Raw genomic sequence first — 18196 nt, 5'->3', positions numbered from 1 at the left:
GCTAACCCAGGCTTTGGTGCCATACTTCCTTCCGTACGTAATGGAGCATGTCCTGAGGCCTGGGTAGCTAGTGCAGAGAAAATTAGTTCAGATGTCACCTTTTTTGTTTTTTCGTTCAAGTGTGGCTGGATGCACGGCTGTGTGCACGATCACATGGTCCTCGGAAGCTGATTTTCCAGGGCCTAATCCCAGGGGAGCTGGATGCAATCTATGCTAGTTATTGATTCAGATCCCACTGGTGTTGAGCTTCCTGAGAAATGTAAGAATTAAAACACATACACACTACTCAGATGGAGGCGAACACTAACAGAGTAGCCTTTCACGGCCACCTTTTCTTTAGGATTAGAAGGAAAAGAAAGCCAAATGACAGCTCGGGCAATAACCCCATTCCCCACGGGGTCATCAGAGGCCAGAGCTCTTGCGGGCAAAGGTCAATAGCAAGTGCCAATTAGGTACTGGCTCATGGTCCCAGCAGGACAGTCTGACATTGCCAAAGGCTTCTTGTTGTTAAAAACGGGTTTCCTGACCTTTCGTGCCTGGGCACCCGCACAGCTCAGATGTTTGTGCAGCAGGCTCAAGGACTCTCAAGTTCAAGTCACTGGCAGACTGGAGAGGAGACCTGGAATTTCAGAATTTCCAAGGAAGGGGGCAGGGCCTCATTCAAGGAGACTAGAGTCATTTGAACCTGAAGCTTGCCCAGTTGCTGGCCTAAGCAGTGATACCTTCAGTCCTTCCACCCCGCCCCCAACCTTGGTCAGGGGGGCTGACGAAGGACCCCAGGTACTCTCCCAGTCTCAGCCTTGCCCACAGACTTGATGTGATTTTGCATGCTAATTAGGAGCTTTGCAAAACCAGAGCAACTCCCCTCCCTAGGGTAAGCCTTGTTTTCAGTTGCTTAAAAATACACCGAGACAGACATTTCAGGACACCAAGTGACCCAGAAATCAGTTCAAAGGTTTTTCTGTTCCCTCACTCCCCAGAAGTCAGGCATTCCCACAGGGCCTCAGCTGCGGGTGCTGATAGCTCATTCTTTTTCTTTTTCTAAAAAATATATTTTATTGATTTTTTACAGAGAGGAAGGGAGAGGGATAGAGAGTTACAAACATCGATGAGAGAGAAACATTGATCAGCTGCCTCCTACACACTCCCTACTGAGGATGTGCCCGCAACCAAGGTACATGCCCTTGACTGGAATCAAACTTGGGACCCTTGAGTCCGCAGGCTGACGCTCTATCCACTGAGCCAAACCGGTTAGGGCAATAGCTCATTCTTGTTACATGTGTGAGCAGATCTGGACCTCCCACGATGTTTTTGGGGAGAAGCTGACTTAAGGGAGTTGGCCCTGCTCTGTGAGGGAAGGAGCACAGTAAGCAGAGGTCTTTCTGAGAAAGCTACACACAGGTTTTGATGCAACGATGAATATTAATAGTCACAATTTCATTACCCACCCCCGACTCCCTGGAGAGAATGGGTCAGTGTTCTCATAAAACTTTGCTTACCCTATTAGCACTAATTTGTAAAGGGTGTCCCAAAATTCACACAAGATTTGAATTTTATGCCATTTGTGCTGGAAAGTGTTGCCAACAACAAAAAACTGTCAGCATGGCAGCTGACAGTTCAGGGTTATTAGAAATGGAGCACTACACAAAAGAACAATGCGTTTTCATTGTTGAGCAATATTTTAAAAATAATGAAGGTTTGGCAGCTACAGTTTGCAAAATATGGTCGGAATAGTGATTTAACTTCATCAGCTGTGAAGAGATTAATTAAAAAATTTAGGAGACTGGACCAATTAGTGACCTTACACACTCTGGCCGTCCTTCAACACAAAACATCGAAGCAGTTCGTGGGAGTGTTGCTGAGAGTCCAGGGACATCAACTCGGCACCGTGGTCAAGAATTGGACATTTCGAGAAGCTCTCTACAGCATATTCTCACAAAAGATTTGCATCTTCATGCTTCCAAAGTTCTATCGACTCAAGAACTGAAGCCTACTGACCACGCACAGCAAATAGAGTTCGTTGGATGGATTATGGAACAACAACAAGCGGATGCTGATTTTTCGAACAAAATCATTTTCAGCGATGAGGCTCATTTTCATTTTTTTTTTTAAATATATTTTATTGAGTTTTTACAGAGAGGAAGGGAGAGAGATAGAGAGTTAGAAACATCGATGAGAGAGAAACATCGACCAGCTGCCTCCTGCACACCCCCCACTGGGGATGCGCCCGCAACCAAGGTACATGCCCTTGACCGGAATCGAACCTGGGACCTCTCAGTCCGCAGGCCGACTATCCACTGAGCAAAACCGGTTTCGGCGCTCATTTTCATCTTGATGGCTTGGTTAATCGACAAAATTGTCGCATTTGGGGTTCAGAAAATCCACGAGTGATTGTTGAGTAACAAATGCATCCACAACGTGTCCCTGTTTGGTGTGGATTTTGGGCTGGAGGCATCATCGAACCATTCTTCTTTGAAAATGCAGTTGCTCAGGCAATAGCAGTTAATGGTGCCCACTATCGCGACATGATAATCCAGTTTCCTATTCCATACATAACCCTATACTGTATGTTTTATGAATCAATAACAAATTTACAATTTTTAATTATAAACCTGTGTTTTCTATTAAAATTACTTCTTGCGTGAATTTTGGGACACCCTTTACTTAAAATGTTGGAGGTGCATTCTGACTTACACAAAGAACTGAAAGGTGATGGCGAGGGAAAACTTCCTTTCCTGCAGTCATTCCACATGTCTTGTTGGACTTGGGTATAGAAAGAATCTTTGTCTGGAAGCTGATGCGAACTGACTACCATCATTTATTGATTTATTCTGTGCTCACTTTATGTTCATCCAAGTAATAACCCCAGAAGGTAGGTACTATGATTGTTTCCATTTTCCAGATAAATGGAGAGTTAAGAGAGAGGAAGTAAGGTATGCAGGTAGAACTCACGTCATCTGAGAGCAGCCTGGACCTTACGCATCACCAGTATTTGGCCTCTGTTGGTGCTGTGTGGGCTGCTGGTAATTTAGGATTGTGAATTGGTTGGAGAAGCTCATTCCCACAAATACCCAGGATTCAGTCTGCACTGTCTACTGGGAGTGAGGTCCTGGAAGCCTGCGCGCTGCCCAGCCCCAAGGGCCACTGTACCATAAGGCCCCTCGCCATTCACTGCTATTTGCTACGAGAGAGGAATATATCCTTCCCTCTCTCCCTTCCCTCCCTCCCTTTGTCTAATCTTGTCTAGTAATTTAAATATTTTTTTAAAAAGTGGCAATTACCAAACTATCAGAATGTCTTACCAGGGAGCACGCAGTGCTGTTGAATGGCTTTTGAGAAATTAAATGAAAATGTAAACAAAATATTTTGATTTTCAAAATGCATAGTCAGATGGAATGAGACACATGGGCCCCACTGAGACACAAAGGGCTGAGTTGTCAGAGACTCAGTTCTGGGGGCTTCACTGAGGGTTTCACTTTGGGCTGCGTGGCCCATGGCAGGTGCCGCACACCATGGTGCCACCCGGGGTATCAGCCTTGTTGCTGGCAAGGAAACGTGAGAACCAAGCTGTCAACAACCCTGGCTCCCGCCAAACCCCATTTCTCGGCCTGCCAGCCAGGATTCTAAAAATGCATTGGGGATTTGGCTTCTGGCTTTTGCTGAATATGAAATTCTACCATGCATATATAGCCTTGTTAAGCTGACCCCGCGTAGGGATAACTGATATATTTTGTCTGACAAGATTCAGCATCCATTAGAAGTGGTTATCATGAGCCCCTTGAAAGTAATGAAAGGCACTGCCTCTTCCCCCGCATGCGCAGGTCCCCACTCTGAATCTCCCACTCAGGGAGTCCAGTCACAGACTATTAGGATTAGCGGCAAAGCATGTGCTGGGGGCTTCGGGGGATCCCCGGCTTTGTCCTGGGCTGTGGGAGCCTGTGCGGGCCCATGGGGGCAGTGTCAATGATGACCTATGAAGACGGAGGGTCGTGAAATGGTGGCTGCCACTTCTGCCTGCATTTCATTACTTTGGACCCAGTATTTTCAAGAGTGAAATTTCTCAGATTTGGCAGGACGGCCTTAAGTTGAGCCATCATGAGCACCCGAGTCTCTGGACTCCGGTCAGGTATCAGTGTGAATCCTGGTGGCAGTTAGAACAAGGTCCTCAGTCCAACCCTTTCAAAACATCTAGCACTTACTTCTGTCAGATACAGCATATGCAACGTGTTGCAGTTTAAGGAACACCCGCAGGCCTCAGTGGTAAGGCGGGCCCGGAGCTTCGGCTGCTCAAGGCCCTCGCGAGGGAGCCGGCCTGTGACAGGTGACGCGAAGGGTGAAATGTGCCTTTTCTCCGAGCGAGTGGTCTGGTGGCCTCACAGCCCCAGAGCAGTAAATGGCTCCTGATTCGCCCGATGGTAAAACAGACTACGCACAAAGCACTTGCTTGCGTATGTGCATAACCATGGACACAGACAACAGGGTGCTGAAGGCCTGGGGTGGGGGGTGAGCTAGAAGGGGGTCAATGGGGAAAGGAGGGGGACGCATACAACACTTTCAATAATAAGGATTTGAAAAACAACAGACTGCGCAAATGTACTTACACTTCCCCCCCTCACTGCCTGTTTCTGCACCTCTTCAGACCCTTCCATGAAATTTTTTCCCAAATATATTTTTATTGATTTCAGAGAGGAAGGGAGAGGGAGAGAGAGAAACATCAATGATGAGAGAGAATCATCGATCTGCTGCCTCCTGCACACCCCTGACTGGGAATTGAGCCCACAACCTAGGCATATGCCCTTGACCGGAATCAAACTGGGGACCCTTCGGTCGCAGGCCGACGCTCTATCCACTGAGCCAAACCGGCCAGGGCCCATGAATTCTTTTAAAGGCAGCTGAGCAGATGGCACATGCCCACTTCCCTCCCTACGGCTACAGGCATGCCCAGCCTGTACCCAGTCGGCCTCACTGTTTGGTGCCCTCGCAGGAGACATACAACAAAGACTCCTCGGGAGTTTCTGAGGAGCAGCTCGACTCCTCCCCGCAGGGACAGGCCAGACCCCACAGGCAGGCCGTGCACCGTCCCCGAGGCTGTCAAAAATGTCAGGACGTGCACAGTTCAAAATATTTTATTGCAGTTCATACAAAACACCGTCGTGTACAAAAGCGTACATAACGTTTTCATCCAGCTTACGTTTTTTAAGAAGGACAATTCCAATTTCTAATGCTTTCTGCTTACATTGTTCCGGGCCCATTTCATTACTAACATTGTTTCGGCTCCTGGGGATTTTCGTGACTGGGGAGGCGCTTTCTGAGGGAGAACTGGGTCTGCCAAAACGGTGCCCGAGCCGCGCACATGACCGCGACTGGCCGGATTCCAGGCAAAATGAGATTCTCCGGAGACCTAACTGCGGCTTCATGGCAACACGAAGTTGTGGGTGTACAGAGTTCACTTTCATCCCCGTCTGTGAAAGCCTACGCGGTCGCGGTCTGCCCACACACACCTGCTGTGCAGGACCGAGGGGAAGAACGCGGGTGTCCGCAGGGCTGTCTCCGCTCGGGAAAGTGACGGGTGACACGGGGCAGGCAGGGACAGCACTCCCGTTCGGAGCGGGCCGCGCGGCCACCCGTGAAGAAGGGCCAGGGCGCACAACTTGACAAAATACACTCTGCAGTACATGTGAGGGGCAAGTGGGGGAACAAGGCGGGGGAAGGGAAGCATGTTCTGGGTTTTGGGAAATACCTGGGCTTCAGAGGAAACACTGCCTCAACATGTTAGTACAGCTCTGCCCCCCTGTTGACTTAGCCAAACGGATCCTGGAAAAGAACAGGAAGGAAGTGCCTGTCGATCCTGGTGCGGAAGCCACCACTCCCACCTGCGGAGAAGGGAGCGGGGATGGGGAGGACCCAGGAGGCAGAGTGTCAGGGAGACCCCTATTGGAGGCAAAGGGAATTTAGACTACAACCTTCTCACAGAGCAGTTCAGAGTTTACGGCACTCAGGTATTCATACAGCATCAAAAGTAGGAAGGAGTAACCCTTACGAAAAATGGCATCTTCATTATCAGATTAAGCAGCACTAAAAAATTAAGCAACAAACTTTAAAATTGGATTTTTCTTGTAAATCTGTGATCAGTTCTAGCTATTGGGTCCAATTCTGTCTACTGAGAACTAGGCAGCCCCAGAAAGAACCAAAGTAATTGGCACCGAGGCCATCCTTTGATTCTGATAAAAACCCTTAATATTGTAGACGCACCTGCCACAGGCGCTCTGCACTGGGCCGTGTGGCACAGAATGAGGCAAAGCAAAAACCACACCCAGGTTACAGAGAGCCGGGACGCCGCTGGTCCCTGCCCAGGCCACACTGATCCTGCGTGCCACCTGCTAACCGAAGGGAAGAAATCTAATCTGATTTTATTTCATTGAAATTTCCCCTGAATCGGAGATCCCAGACCGGCCGGCTTTCTTCTACCAGCTCAGGAAGACGTCGGCTGTCTCGAAAACGCCTAAGCAGGCCCCTCAGACTAAACCTTGCACATCCATGACTGACAAGTGCAACCTGAACTAAACGATTCCAAGATGAAACGCAGTCATGGTACCGCACTTCCCGTAAACATCTATTTCAGGGTTTACTCCAGACTAAGCCCAATAAAAGCAAATGCTTGTGGAAATTACAAGCCTCTTCTAGCTCTGATTCTTACAACCGCACAATCAAGTTTATTCATGCTTCACCTTTACTCACTGTGAAGAAGTAGCCCTTGACATTTGTTTTGTGGGCACGTAGCAGTAAGCACACACATTCCCGAGAGAGCAAAGGAAAAACACAGCCCGGAGTGAAGCCAATTAAGGTGCTGCCTCCAGGGCCTTGAGACCCTGGGCTGCGGAACTGGTTGCTGTGGAAACAATTTTCGCCTCAGCATTACTGGCAGTCGGAACCTACGAACGGGTCTTCATATAGGATCTAGTGTAAATAGGTCTCCCCCCCCCGCCCCCTAATTCTGGGTGCCATTCCACAGAGGATATAGACGATTAGAATTTTCAAAGGAAAACACGACATTCCCTACACAATTTATTTTACTGTAACTTGGTGGTGTCTTTTATTGAATCGTACAAATTTGAATGGGGTTTCCTGAATAAATCTTTTACATAACTTACCTTTGGCAGAAACAGTAGATTTCGAAACATTTACAAACTTCTCATTTATATAACTTTTCCTCTTTATAAATTCCTCTGCACGTTAGTATTTTCAAAACAATACTCTTAAACAGATGTGCTTTAACACTCAGCTGGTCATGATGTGATTTATATCGTAGCTTATTTAAGAGAACAATTATTTACAAGGGGCAGACGAGGCGTGTATTTCTTTTAAAAATACAATTTTTGGTCATGTGAATGATTCATTTTCTGATTTCAAAAATAGAAAACATCCTAAAGTGCGTCATTTTATTTATAATATAACTCCTTGAAATTATAGCCATCTGCAATGTAAACAGTAGAGCAGAGAATACCAAACTATATTTTCATTTGCCTTTACATTTACAAGGTTCGGTACCGTCTTTAAGTGTGTGGATGAGACCAGGGCGCTGCGGACACACTGCTCACGCTCCTACAGAAACACACTTAGGAGCAAATTTAGAGGATTCTTTCTCACCCACTCGAAGCTCGAACGGCTTTCAGTCGACAGAGCTGCCCCCTCACTTTAGCGAGGGGAAAGGCTGCTGTAAATCCCATCTGACCAGTTTCTCAAGAACCCGTTTTCTGAAACTGACAAATGGTCAATAGAGTTTTATGTTTTCTTCTTTTTAAAAACACACACACAAAATGGCACAACACAGAGGTGGGGGTCCCGTGGTCCTGTCCAACCTGCAACCTTGTCTTCAAAAGGCAGAGCTGCCGGAGCGCCCCCTCCCGGCAACCAGCGGCTGCGGCTGTGTGCGGACCCTGCCCCGCCTCGCAGCGCACAGGGCGGACCCAGGGCGGACAGAACCAGAACCCACTTTCCCTGGTGCGGACAGAAAAGCGTAAAAAGTAACAACAAATCACGAGGTGATGTCAGCACACTGTGGAGATGAATGATTTGGTGTCTGAAATTCCCTGGTCCCTCCATAATGTCTAATATAGACAGTTTTGTGACACAGTCTTTGAAAAAAATTATAACGTAATCGGCTACACATCATGATTTGTTCTCTTTATACATGATCTTGAAATAGTGTGATTTAGATTCTGCCCTGGGCTGCGATCCAAGGGCTACATTTACCCCTGAGGGAGGGGATTTTAGTGCAGGTTTACTTAAAAAAAAAAAAAAATTGGTAAGTACTCAGGTGGCTGAGAACACGGGTGCTCTCGCTCTCACTCTCACGATCCTCATGCGCTTCGGCTAAGACTGAAACGAGGCCCTTTCCACGTGGCTGATGCCAACACGAAGCCGAGCCCCACACGGGAGCCCCACACAACATGCTGGCCTCGCTTCGTCTCTGATGCTCAGATCCCAAGACTGGTGAGTGCAGTCAACGTTCAGGAAAGGCCTCTCTAGGCTCGGCACCCTGTTACCGGATTTAAAAATCGGCGTCAGCGCAGCTCCTGCTATCCTCCCTCTGTCCTCTGCGGTGACCCAGGCCCGCAGGGACCACGGTTCCGGGGCAGCGGAGGACGCCTCGAAGCACACGGGCAGGGATGTCTGCTGCCTCTCTGGGCAGACGCAGCTTCCACCGCCCTGAGAGCTGCCGAGAAACAATTCACACGCGTGGGGCAGGCGCCGCTCTGTGGACAGGTCACAGGATTGGCCGGGGCAGCAAAGAGGGCTCCAGTGCACGGCCCCGTTTACGGGGTCCAGAGAGCACAGGGAGCTGCCCAGCAAGTTTGCTCCAGGAAGGCCTGAGCTGGGCTTCATCCCAGCTAGATTGCATTCTGCTATCCATGGGAGCAGAGTGCACATTCTCTGTGGATGAGGTGCCTCCATGTAGTGATTCATCACCGCTAGCGTTAAAGGCTCCCGCGAGTGTCCGAGTGCCATGAACGCAGGGACCCCGACTTTCCCTTACAGGATTCCCAAGTCAGGACCAGCACGGCCTCCTCCCAGCAGGTGGCTTCTAAGGCCAGCGATGGAAACGAGCGGCTCCCAAGGCCTGGAGGCGGAAGGCCTGGAGGCGGAAGGGCTCCAGGCTTTGCAGGTCCAGCTCTGAGGCTGCCTCCCGGTGTCTGCAGAGCTGCTCTTCGCCGGGGGAGGCAGGGTCACCATGCACGCCGGCCCCTCTGCTCGAGCGGGGCTGCCCCTCACACGGACTTGGAATCAGCGTCCCTCTTGCTGATGAGCACCTCCAAGAGCCTTAGTTTCGCCTTGATGTGCTTGTACTCGCTGTACTCTTCAGCCATAGGAGTGCGGTCTTCCTTCTGGACATTTCTAACGGAAACAAATGACAGGGGCTGAGGATCACTGGCCGTCTCCTGGATGATGCTGTTCAGCGGGCGCGTTATCAGCGGAAACATGCAGTTTACAACCCGTAGCATCGGTGTGGCCAAGCGCCCCTGGGGGGCAAGCCTGGGGCTGGGCTTAGACACGCAGTGAAGGACAAGGATCTGGCATTTTGTAGGATGACACGAAGGACTAAGAAACGGAGAAATGCCCTCTTTCTGCTGCTGGTATGTATGCACTCACATTAAGAGTCTCCCTACACTGAAATCCTTTATTTCTACTTAATGCTTTCTCACTTTTACATATTTCATCTAATAAACCGTTACATTTCTAGTTAGCAATTGGTACATCCATAATTTATGTGTTTTTTAACTAATTATTATAGTATTAGTCTTAGAATTCAACAACTGAGTCATATACTACTAATAAGCCCTTACCGTCCACGAGTAATTCTACATGCACTCTCTTACACGCACAGTATCCATGGAGAGCATGTTTACATAGGTCAGGCCCTGTGCTGAGTGGCTCTGTCTCCGGGGTGTAACATAACCCTCAGGACGGAAGCTGCGGGCCTGTCACCCACACTGCACACGGGCTGAGCGCAGGCCGAGAAGCCAGTCCCGTTGCAAAGCCATGGCTCCCATCACCAGGCGGTGCCGTCCGCTTCTCATTTCACCTTGAAATGCACACGTCAGATGTTCAAACATCAGGCTTCCTTTTCTTTTTATTAAAGAACATGGGAAAATACTTACCTGGCAGGGGAGATACCATGATCACGAAGAACATGGGAAAGGCAATGGCGTGGACCTTATTTTTATGTTGTTCAATGAACGAAAAATAAATGTATTTATTGCTGGCCTGCCTGGTTCAGGGAAATGATTCTAGATGGCTTCCTGGCACAGGGTAGTGAAGGAACAGGGTGGTGGGCAGAGCCCCAGCCGGGCCCTCCGAGGGGCTTTGATCTCCTCAGACACAAAATGAAGAACCAGATTTTACGATGTCGGAAGTCCCCTAGAGTTCTAACCTTCTACGATGATTGTGAGTTCCCATCAATTATACTTTCTGATTACTTGTGAATTTTATACAATTATAGTTAGTGCCTCATGTATAGGATACCTGCACATAATGTGACTATAATTATATGGAAAAAAAAGGAAACAGACAAACCAAAAATGTGCCTAGAAAGAAGACTGGAAAGAAACACATCAGAACATTAATCCTGGCTTGTCTTTGGGTATTAGTATTACTTCGGAGGTGATTTCTTTTATCTGCTCACCTATATTTTCTAAATACCCTGCAACACACGGAGGGAGAAAAGCAAATATTTAGGTATAAAATTTATAAATCTCGAGAAAGTCATTAGAGGACAAATCCAAATCAGAAACCCTAAACATAAGTGTATGCAGTGACTGAAATAAACCGGAAAACAACACATTCTACATGCCAAAGTTCATTTTTATGGTCCTTTCATTTCCCAACACCTTTGAGAAGTACGAAAGGGGACTGACTTAATGAGAAACTCTATCTACACTGTTCAAATAACTGGATGAAAATAAAATCAATTCCAAATGATAAAACTTAACTCCAGTGCAAGAGACGCAAATCCATTCCCTGCTCTGCCCCTGCCTCCCGCTGTGGCCCGAGCCAGACATGCTGTGTGCAGTCACTTGCAAAGGGAAGACGATGCTCAGCACAGTTACCTAAGGACTCCATTGGCCTTAAACTCGCTGGAGAAAAGTACCCTGTCAGTCAGGCGGGTGTACTGCTTCCTGTATATTTTTTCATCCAAATGTTACTTTAAAAATGTGCTTTAAAACCAGCAAGATTTAAAGTCCTCAATTCCCTACTTCTCCTTCTAGTTTCTTCAGACAAAACACAAAAACAAGCCAGTGCTGTCGACTGGAAACGTAGCTTCAAGCTGCTCGTCTTAGATTACGATGTGATGTGACAGGTTTGTTTTATAAATGCTGGGTCAGTCTGCATGGGTGTTGGACACCCCCCAAGAAGCACCCTTAAGGACCATGCGAACCTCATCGCCTCCCAGTCGACCTCGAAAGGGGCCCTGGGCACAGACCCCGGGACTGGGCTACAGGGAGACGGATGCAGAGGGCCCCCGCCTGGGAGGCATCCCACAGCCCTGCCAGGAAAGGAAAAGGACGCGTGTGCGGGAGGGGGGGGGGGGACGGACGGGGGAGGGGAACACATGCACTACCTTCCATTTTGTCTGAAGAAATTGTCCTCAAATTCACGAAGTTTCTTTCGAATCCTCTTCTTTTCTTCTCTCATTTCCTGAAGGTGTTCCAAGAGTTCTGGCCTAAGAGAGGGGCGGAGGGGGGCGGGGAGAAAAGGGAAGAAAATCGAGTTAAATCTGAATTGTCATAAATGCAATGAATGTGCAACTCGGTGGGGTTGTGGACACTGGGGGAAGCACATATGTGCAAAAACTGTTGAGGGAGCTGAGGGTCAGTGGAAATGCATGATTTCTATGCCCTGAAACAATGACAACAGCTCTGGCTCCTGCTACTGGTAAATTCTTTGGGCCTGTAAATCCCAGGTGCTCTGTCATAGTTTGTTTTGAGAGAAAGAGATGACATCTGTGCTCAGTGAGTGCTGCATGATGAGCCGTGGAGGACAGAGCTACACAATGCCATTTGTAGAGACTGCCTGGTTGGATAAGCAAGAGCTCAGACGCTCCCTCAACTAACACAGGATAAAGCACAGACAAAAACGGAGCCCGGAATTAAAAATAAAAAGTCACTGTTTTAGTCACACAGACGCACCCCAGGTGAGTCACTTGTGTTTTGTCGGCCAGTGTAAGTATAAAGACTAAAATAATATTTAGGAAAGTTATCTTCACCCAAATATTTTACCACCGCCACCACCAAAACGACATACATGGAAGCAGCATGCAGGTTTGAAAGCCCGGAGTCCTGGCTGCACTTGGATGGCATTTTATCGTCCATCGGGGAAATAAACCCGTCCGCGCCATCTTCAAACTGGTCGAGAAAACAATGAGCACTGAACCCGGTTTTCAGAGTGACCGTGAAGTCTGGCTTGGTGTTGCTGTCTTCTTCCGAACCCTCCTCTTCTTCCTGGAGACACACAGCAACCCCAGCCAAAATCTGGTTACTTTTCCTGGTACCCTTTCATTACAATATCATTTAACAATCTTAATTATCTTGACACCATAAGGTTTCTTCTACAGCTACCGTTAGCAACACCTACATACCTTATGTACATATTATTGAACAGCTATATTACACAGCAGGTAACACAAACTAAACACAGCCACTCAATAGGGAAAAAAATGATAAAAATTGGTGTACACACATTTAACATTTATACCCTCAATCAAAGGAACCAAACTAATCTAAAGATTCTCAGACAAAACAGGACAAAACCCACCACTGGCAAGCAGTTTTCAGAATTCTATTGCTTGCATATCTCAGGACATATTTTTTATTAAGCGATGAACGTTTTTAGAAATAGAACAATATAGCCTTTCTATTTAAGGACTGAGATTATAAAATATTTGTGGTTGCCTGGTATACAAAATCTTAGGGAACTTTTGAGATCAAAACATTTCTCTTCCATGACTTGAATCATAAACCTCCTAAGTTCTTTCAAGGGATGTCCAAGAGTCATGAGTATATTTTTCGGCCTCCAAGATTCTAAGGAAAGTATCATATTCTTTGCCTGTCTTGATGATAATGCACTTAGAAAAATAATACTGTTATATTAGCATTTCTTAGTGTCAATTTTAAAGCTATGTTAAGTCTAGGTAAGAAATAACATCACAGTCTGAAAAAAGACAAAATTTTTTTAAAAAATTAGTTTACATTCAATATTATTTTGTATTAGTTTCAGGTGTACAGCATAGTGAAATAAAGATTTTTAAAATAAGTAATTTACTGCCAAAATATACAATCAGACCAGGAGAAAACATCCTAACATCTAGAAAAAGGAAGCAACTGGTTAGGAGTACAGCTCCATGAACAAAAGGAAGCACAACGTCAGTTCCAGTTAAAGCAGCAAATCTACCTCAGGAGGCATGAGCAGTTAGCAGGAATCAATATACAGATAATCTGTGAGCAACTGATAGACAGGGATTGACAGTGATCAGCACTGGCCCCTATGAACAAATCATGAGAACTCACCATTTCCCCCTATTTGATGGGATTTCAGTAAAGAATGAGGTGAGCTGGTTGTGAAAGTGTGGAGAGTGATGACACAGTGGTGACGTGATTCTGGAGAAAAAGCCTGTAGTAGGCTCTTTACCTGACTCTGCCTTACTCAACATTTATCAGTCACCGGGATAAAGACACAAAAGGCTATTTACAAAACGTGTAGGTAATGCAAGGCGGGTGGGGTATCCGGTATGCTGGAATACAAAATCTATACTCCATTTCGTAAGGTTGGAATAGAAGTACAAAAGTAGCTAACTGGAAAAATTCAAGGTCCTGCAATTAGGTTGGGGAGAAAGCTGGACACACAGACCTTAAGCAATCCGTGGGAAGGAAGCTGGGGATTGCATAAATCAACCGCGAGACAGGCCACCACCGGGGCTTCTCAATTGGGCTGATCTTGCCCCCTAGGGGACCTTTGGAAATGTCTGGAGACATTTATGGTGGTCACCCCTGGGGATGGTGTGGTTGTAGTGCACTACTGGCATCTAGTGAGTGGAGGACAACCCCCCACAACAAGCGTTATCTGGGCACAAATGTGTCCAGTGCTGAAGTCGAGACATCCTGCGATAGGAAAATTACAATACCTTCATGATACAGTGACAGCCACGCAGTCACAGACGTGTGGAGCTGAAGGGCCCATTGAGGTCTTCCCCACGGAGGTCCGGACTAGTCCTCCACCCTCTGCCTTGCTGGTTAAACCACATCTAGAAGGGTGTATAGCTCTGGGTATCAGTTTTAAGAAGGATGCTGATAGACTGATGTGTGTATAAGCAGAGCCACTAGGCTGCCGGCAGGTCTGGCACCCACATCATATGAGAAACAGTAAGAAGTTGTTGGAGAAAATGTTCACAGAGTGCGGGTGGGAGTGGGCAGGGCAGGTGACTGACTGCAGGAAGTGCTCTCACGAAAGAAGCGCTGTGCATGCTCCATGTCGTTCCAGAGGGCACAGCCAGGCCTCTAAGTAGGAAGTAATACATCAATAGTAACTCTGGATGTAACTTTTCATTCTATTCATTAACTGTAAGATTTTATAGTTATTAAACTTATGGTACATTCTAGAATTATATATATCTAATAAATAATTACAAAACAGCGTAAGTTTTAGTTACTATTGATGTTTAGCCCAGTAATGAGTGCGCTTAGTCTCCCTGGTGCTGTAAACTTGTCAGGCTTGGAGAAGGAATCTCTTCTTAGGGTCAGTGTCTCCATTCTGTCAGCCAAGTTCTAGAGGAAATTTTTATGTTGGGTAGGAGATCTGCCGAGATGACTTCTAGGATTTCTGGGCTGGAAGACTTAGGGCCTCAGAGCTTGAGCTGGCCTTATTTCATACACACTGGTTTCCCCCCAGAAACATTTAAAATAAGGGATGGTTTAAAAAACAACAACAACACTTACATACAATCTTCTTATCTGTACACAAACCAAATTCTAAATTGTTTCAGAATTGTCAAGAATTAGTATAATCCAAATACATGCTAACCAGCCCGGCCAGTTGGAACAAAATTAACTAAAAGACTGCACTATTTACAAAAGCATTGCAATCATTGCAAAATTATCTGAAATGCATGTGGCCCAGCAGAAGAGCCATGGCCAAAGTATACTTGTGAAAAAATTAACCAAGATAAACAACAGGAGTTGAAAGAATGTCCTCTTTTTAAGAAGAGCGTCATTAGTATGCCTTTCATTTGTTTAATGAAGCAATTTTTACCTGTCATATTTTGGAGGTGTTAAAGAACACATTTTAATCTAGTAACAGTTCTATCACATGATTCTCAGAGAAATACATTAATTTTCGTACATATAATTGCCCAAATTTCTTCAATTATGGTGACGTGATTCTTGTGTGAAATTACCGGCTAGACAAAATGTGTCTTCTTTCTAGTCTTATTGTAAGAAATGGCTCTAATTTTTAAGATACAATACAGCATAGTCACCTCAATTTCACATTTAGAGAATTTTCATAAAACACATTCCATTTAAAATAATATGAACAGTCAGCACAGTCATTGTCTAATGAGGTGTATGAAGTATTTAAGACCCTTAAAAGGTAAGAAAAGAAACAGAGTAGATGAAAGGGAGGCCCATGTAGCTTCTGGTACCTTACCTCCGCTTATAAAGGTGAGAATTAGGGAAGAACAGGGAGCCGTTCTCAATTGGCATCCCTTTGTGGGAACGAGGCCCCATATTCTGGAATAATCCTTCCTAACTACGGTAAATACAGGACCACCCCAGGCTGGGAACTGTGACAGAAACAGGACAAGTGACACTCCTAAAACTCACTTCTGCTTTGGGTTTTGCTTCCCCCTTCCAACTTTAACAATCACTGATTTTTTTTTTAAAGGTTGGCATTGACTCTTCATCTCTAGATCCCGACTTAAGGCCACCCAGTTTGTTCAATTATCTAGAAACAAGAACATGAAAGAGGCTGATCCCCATGCAGGCCATGAGGTCCTTACAGGGACACAGATCTCTGAGCACAGATGGTACCTCCCATTCTAGCAAAGGCAGCCACTGAGAACAAGGGTTATTTGTCTAAAATCCATAATTACTTGGGAAATAAATCTGAACATATGTTTAGTGACTGCTGGTCCCAGCACTACATTCACTGATTAGGAAGAGATTATAAAATTAGGCCTGAGGACAAAGTGTGCCAGGGGGAAGGGGAGAGGCAGAAAGAGTGGGTGAAACTGAACCAGCGAATCTGCCAACAGCAACTGTGGTATTTGTCTATAAAATGCTAGCTTTTTACTGTGTGCTATACATATTGTCTTTGCTAATTTTGGTTTTTTAAAAAACTCATTAAATGAGATTTTAAAGAAAGTTATGTAATGAGCTAATTTAATAAAAATTTGAAATATAGAGAAACTGTTCTCCAAATTGGGGGGGGAGGGGGCCCAAAACAAAAACCAATGTGCAAACAAAAGAATCATCCCTGAAAACAAACAGCAACAAACAAAACATCAATAAAAAGCAGGGGAATGACATGAAACTAAGGAAATCGGCTAATACAAGATATAAAGAAAAAAAGGAGTGTTCAAAGTTGGCTCTGTGCAGATGTGTAGGGAATGCTACCAGAACCCATCACCGAAGGCCCAACCACAACCCCTTCCATTCCCAGGAGAAAGGGAGGGGACTGAGGCAGGTTTAGCAAGAGGTTAGCAGCTGGAGGTCCTCACCTTTGACTCCTTGAAGAAGAAAGCAGTTTCGCCCTCGATAATTGGCTGCAGCAAAGGGCTTCTCCGCTTGCTGGAAGGGGAACCCTGCGAGAGGCGGCGTTGACAAGTAGGTTACATTTCGAGCCCCTCCCCATTTCCTGCCAGCTCTCTGCCTCCTCTGCCTCACCAGGATTCATTGCTGCCCTTTAATGATGTGCTCTAACCCCCTCCCACCAAAAGTTCCCAGGAAAACCAGCAACAACCAAAGTTCTTTTCAAGTTGCTTCTTCACTCCAGAGCCCCACTCCTCCCCCGCCCAACCAAGGAGCTCCCATGAGAGCAAGAACAGCACACACGTACCTTAACCAAACACGCAGAGGAACCCCGAGCAGAACCACCCACCTGCCTCCCCACCCCTTTCCTCCCCAATCGCAGCCACCACAAGAACACCTGCACTTAACAGCTTCACCTAGAACAGCGACCGCGCGAGACGTGATGCAAAGGTTCTCTGACGACCCCATTGTCCACTCACCCTATTCAGGGACACTAAGGGTTCCTAACTGAAGCATGAAAACGATTCCTTAGATTTAATCCTTGTGTTGGTTAGCTACTAATTCATTCCGTGGGGCATTTCTAGAAAAGGAGCTCCCTTCAAACACACCAGCCGGCAGTCCCTGGACCCTCCCTCAGTCACAGGAGCACGTGCACTGTGAAAAGGCGTGAAGGCCCCAGCGGAAGCCAGGAAATAAAGGGAGGCGGGAGAGGAATGGGGGGTGGTGGCCAGGGGGAGTATGCCCTTCAACAACACAAGGAGGCGGTGTCTGCTTATTGAAGAGCCTAGAAGCCAGCAGAGGACGCCTTCAGGGCCCTGGACAGAGGCAAGGAGTCCCCAGGAAGTGGACATGGATTCACAGGGCACTACAGGGGGAGGTGGAGAAGCCCAGAGTGCGGGGGTGGGGGGTTGGGGGGGGGTTGGGGGTGGGGTGGGGGGGAGGGAGCTGGTCAGTCCTGAAAGGCTCTCCCAGAGCTGCTGCTCCCTGCTCCAGACAAAAATCAAAACTCAGAGGCCAACAGCGGCTAAGTCCCAGGATGGTGGCCTCTGAGAGCACCTTCACAGTCATCAGCCTCACCCCCGTTCCACCTCACACTTCTCTGAGTCCTCCAGAAGGAGAAGGCCCGCTGTCCGGAGTTCCTTAGCAGACTTCTGGATAGGAGCCCTGTATCCCCTCTGAGAGGCGGAGAGAAGGCTATTCACAGTGGCCCCTGGGGCCAGAGGCACTCCTGGTGTGCAGAGGCCTGGAGAAAGCACAGCCCTGTCCCCTGGGTGCTGTCTCGGAGGACAGGGTGGGGGAGTCGGCCCAGCACGTGTCAGGGGGATGTTCCTGGCCAAGCATGACTCTCAAAAGAAAAAAAAATTCTATCAGCTTCAGATTTGCTCATTTTTTTT

General features: G+C 46.9%; 1 protein-coding gene across 2 annotated transcripts in view; it reads right to left on the bottom strand.

Annotated features, from left to right (window-relative positions):
• Nucleotides 1–7035: 7035 nt before the first annotated feature.
• Nucleotides 7036–18196, bottom strand: part of FAM13A (family with sequence similarity 13 member A) — a 250247-nt gene continuing 239086 nt past the window's right edge. For both annotated transcript variants that reach the window (XM_081109434.1, XM_081109435.1), the window contains 4 exons: nt 16772–16855; nt 12304–12500; nt 11621–11722; nt 7036–9396 (listed from right to left, as the gene is read on the bottom strand). In XM_081109434.1, coding sequence (XP_080965560.1) covers nt 9270–9396; nt 11621–11722; nt 12304–12500; nt 16772–16855 — 510 coding nt within the window. In that variant the 3' untranslated portion in view covers nt 7036–9269. The remainder of the gene's footprint in view (nt 9397–11620; nt 11723–12303; nt 12501–16771; nt 16856–18196) is intronic.

The sequence above is a fragment of the Myotis nattereri genome (assembly GCF_964212035.1).
Source record: "Myotis nattereri genome assembly, chromosome: 1".
NCBI lineage: Eukaryota > Metazoa > Chordata > Mammalia > Chiroptera > Vespertilionidae > Myotis > Myotis nattereri.
Note: the sequence above shows the minus strand (reverse complement) of the source record. Positions and strands in the feature narration are given on the sequence as shown.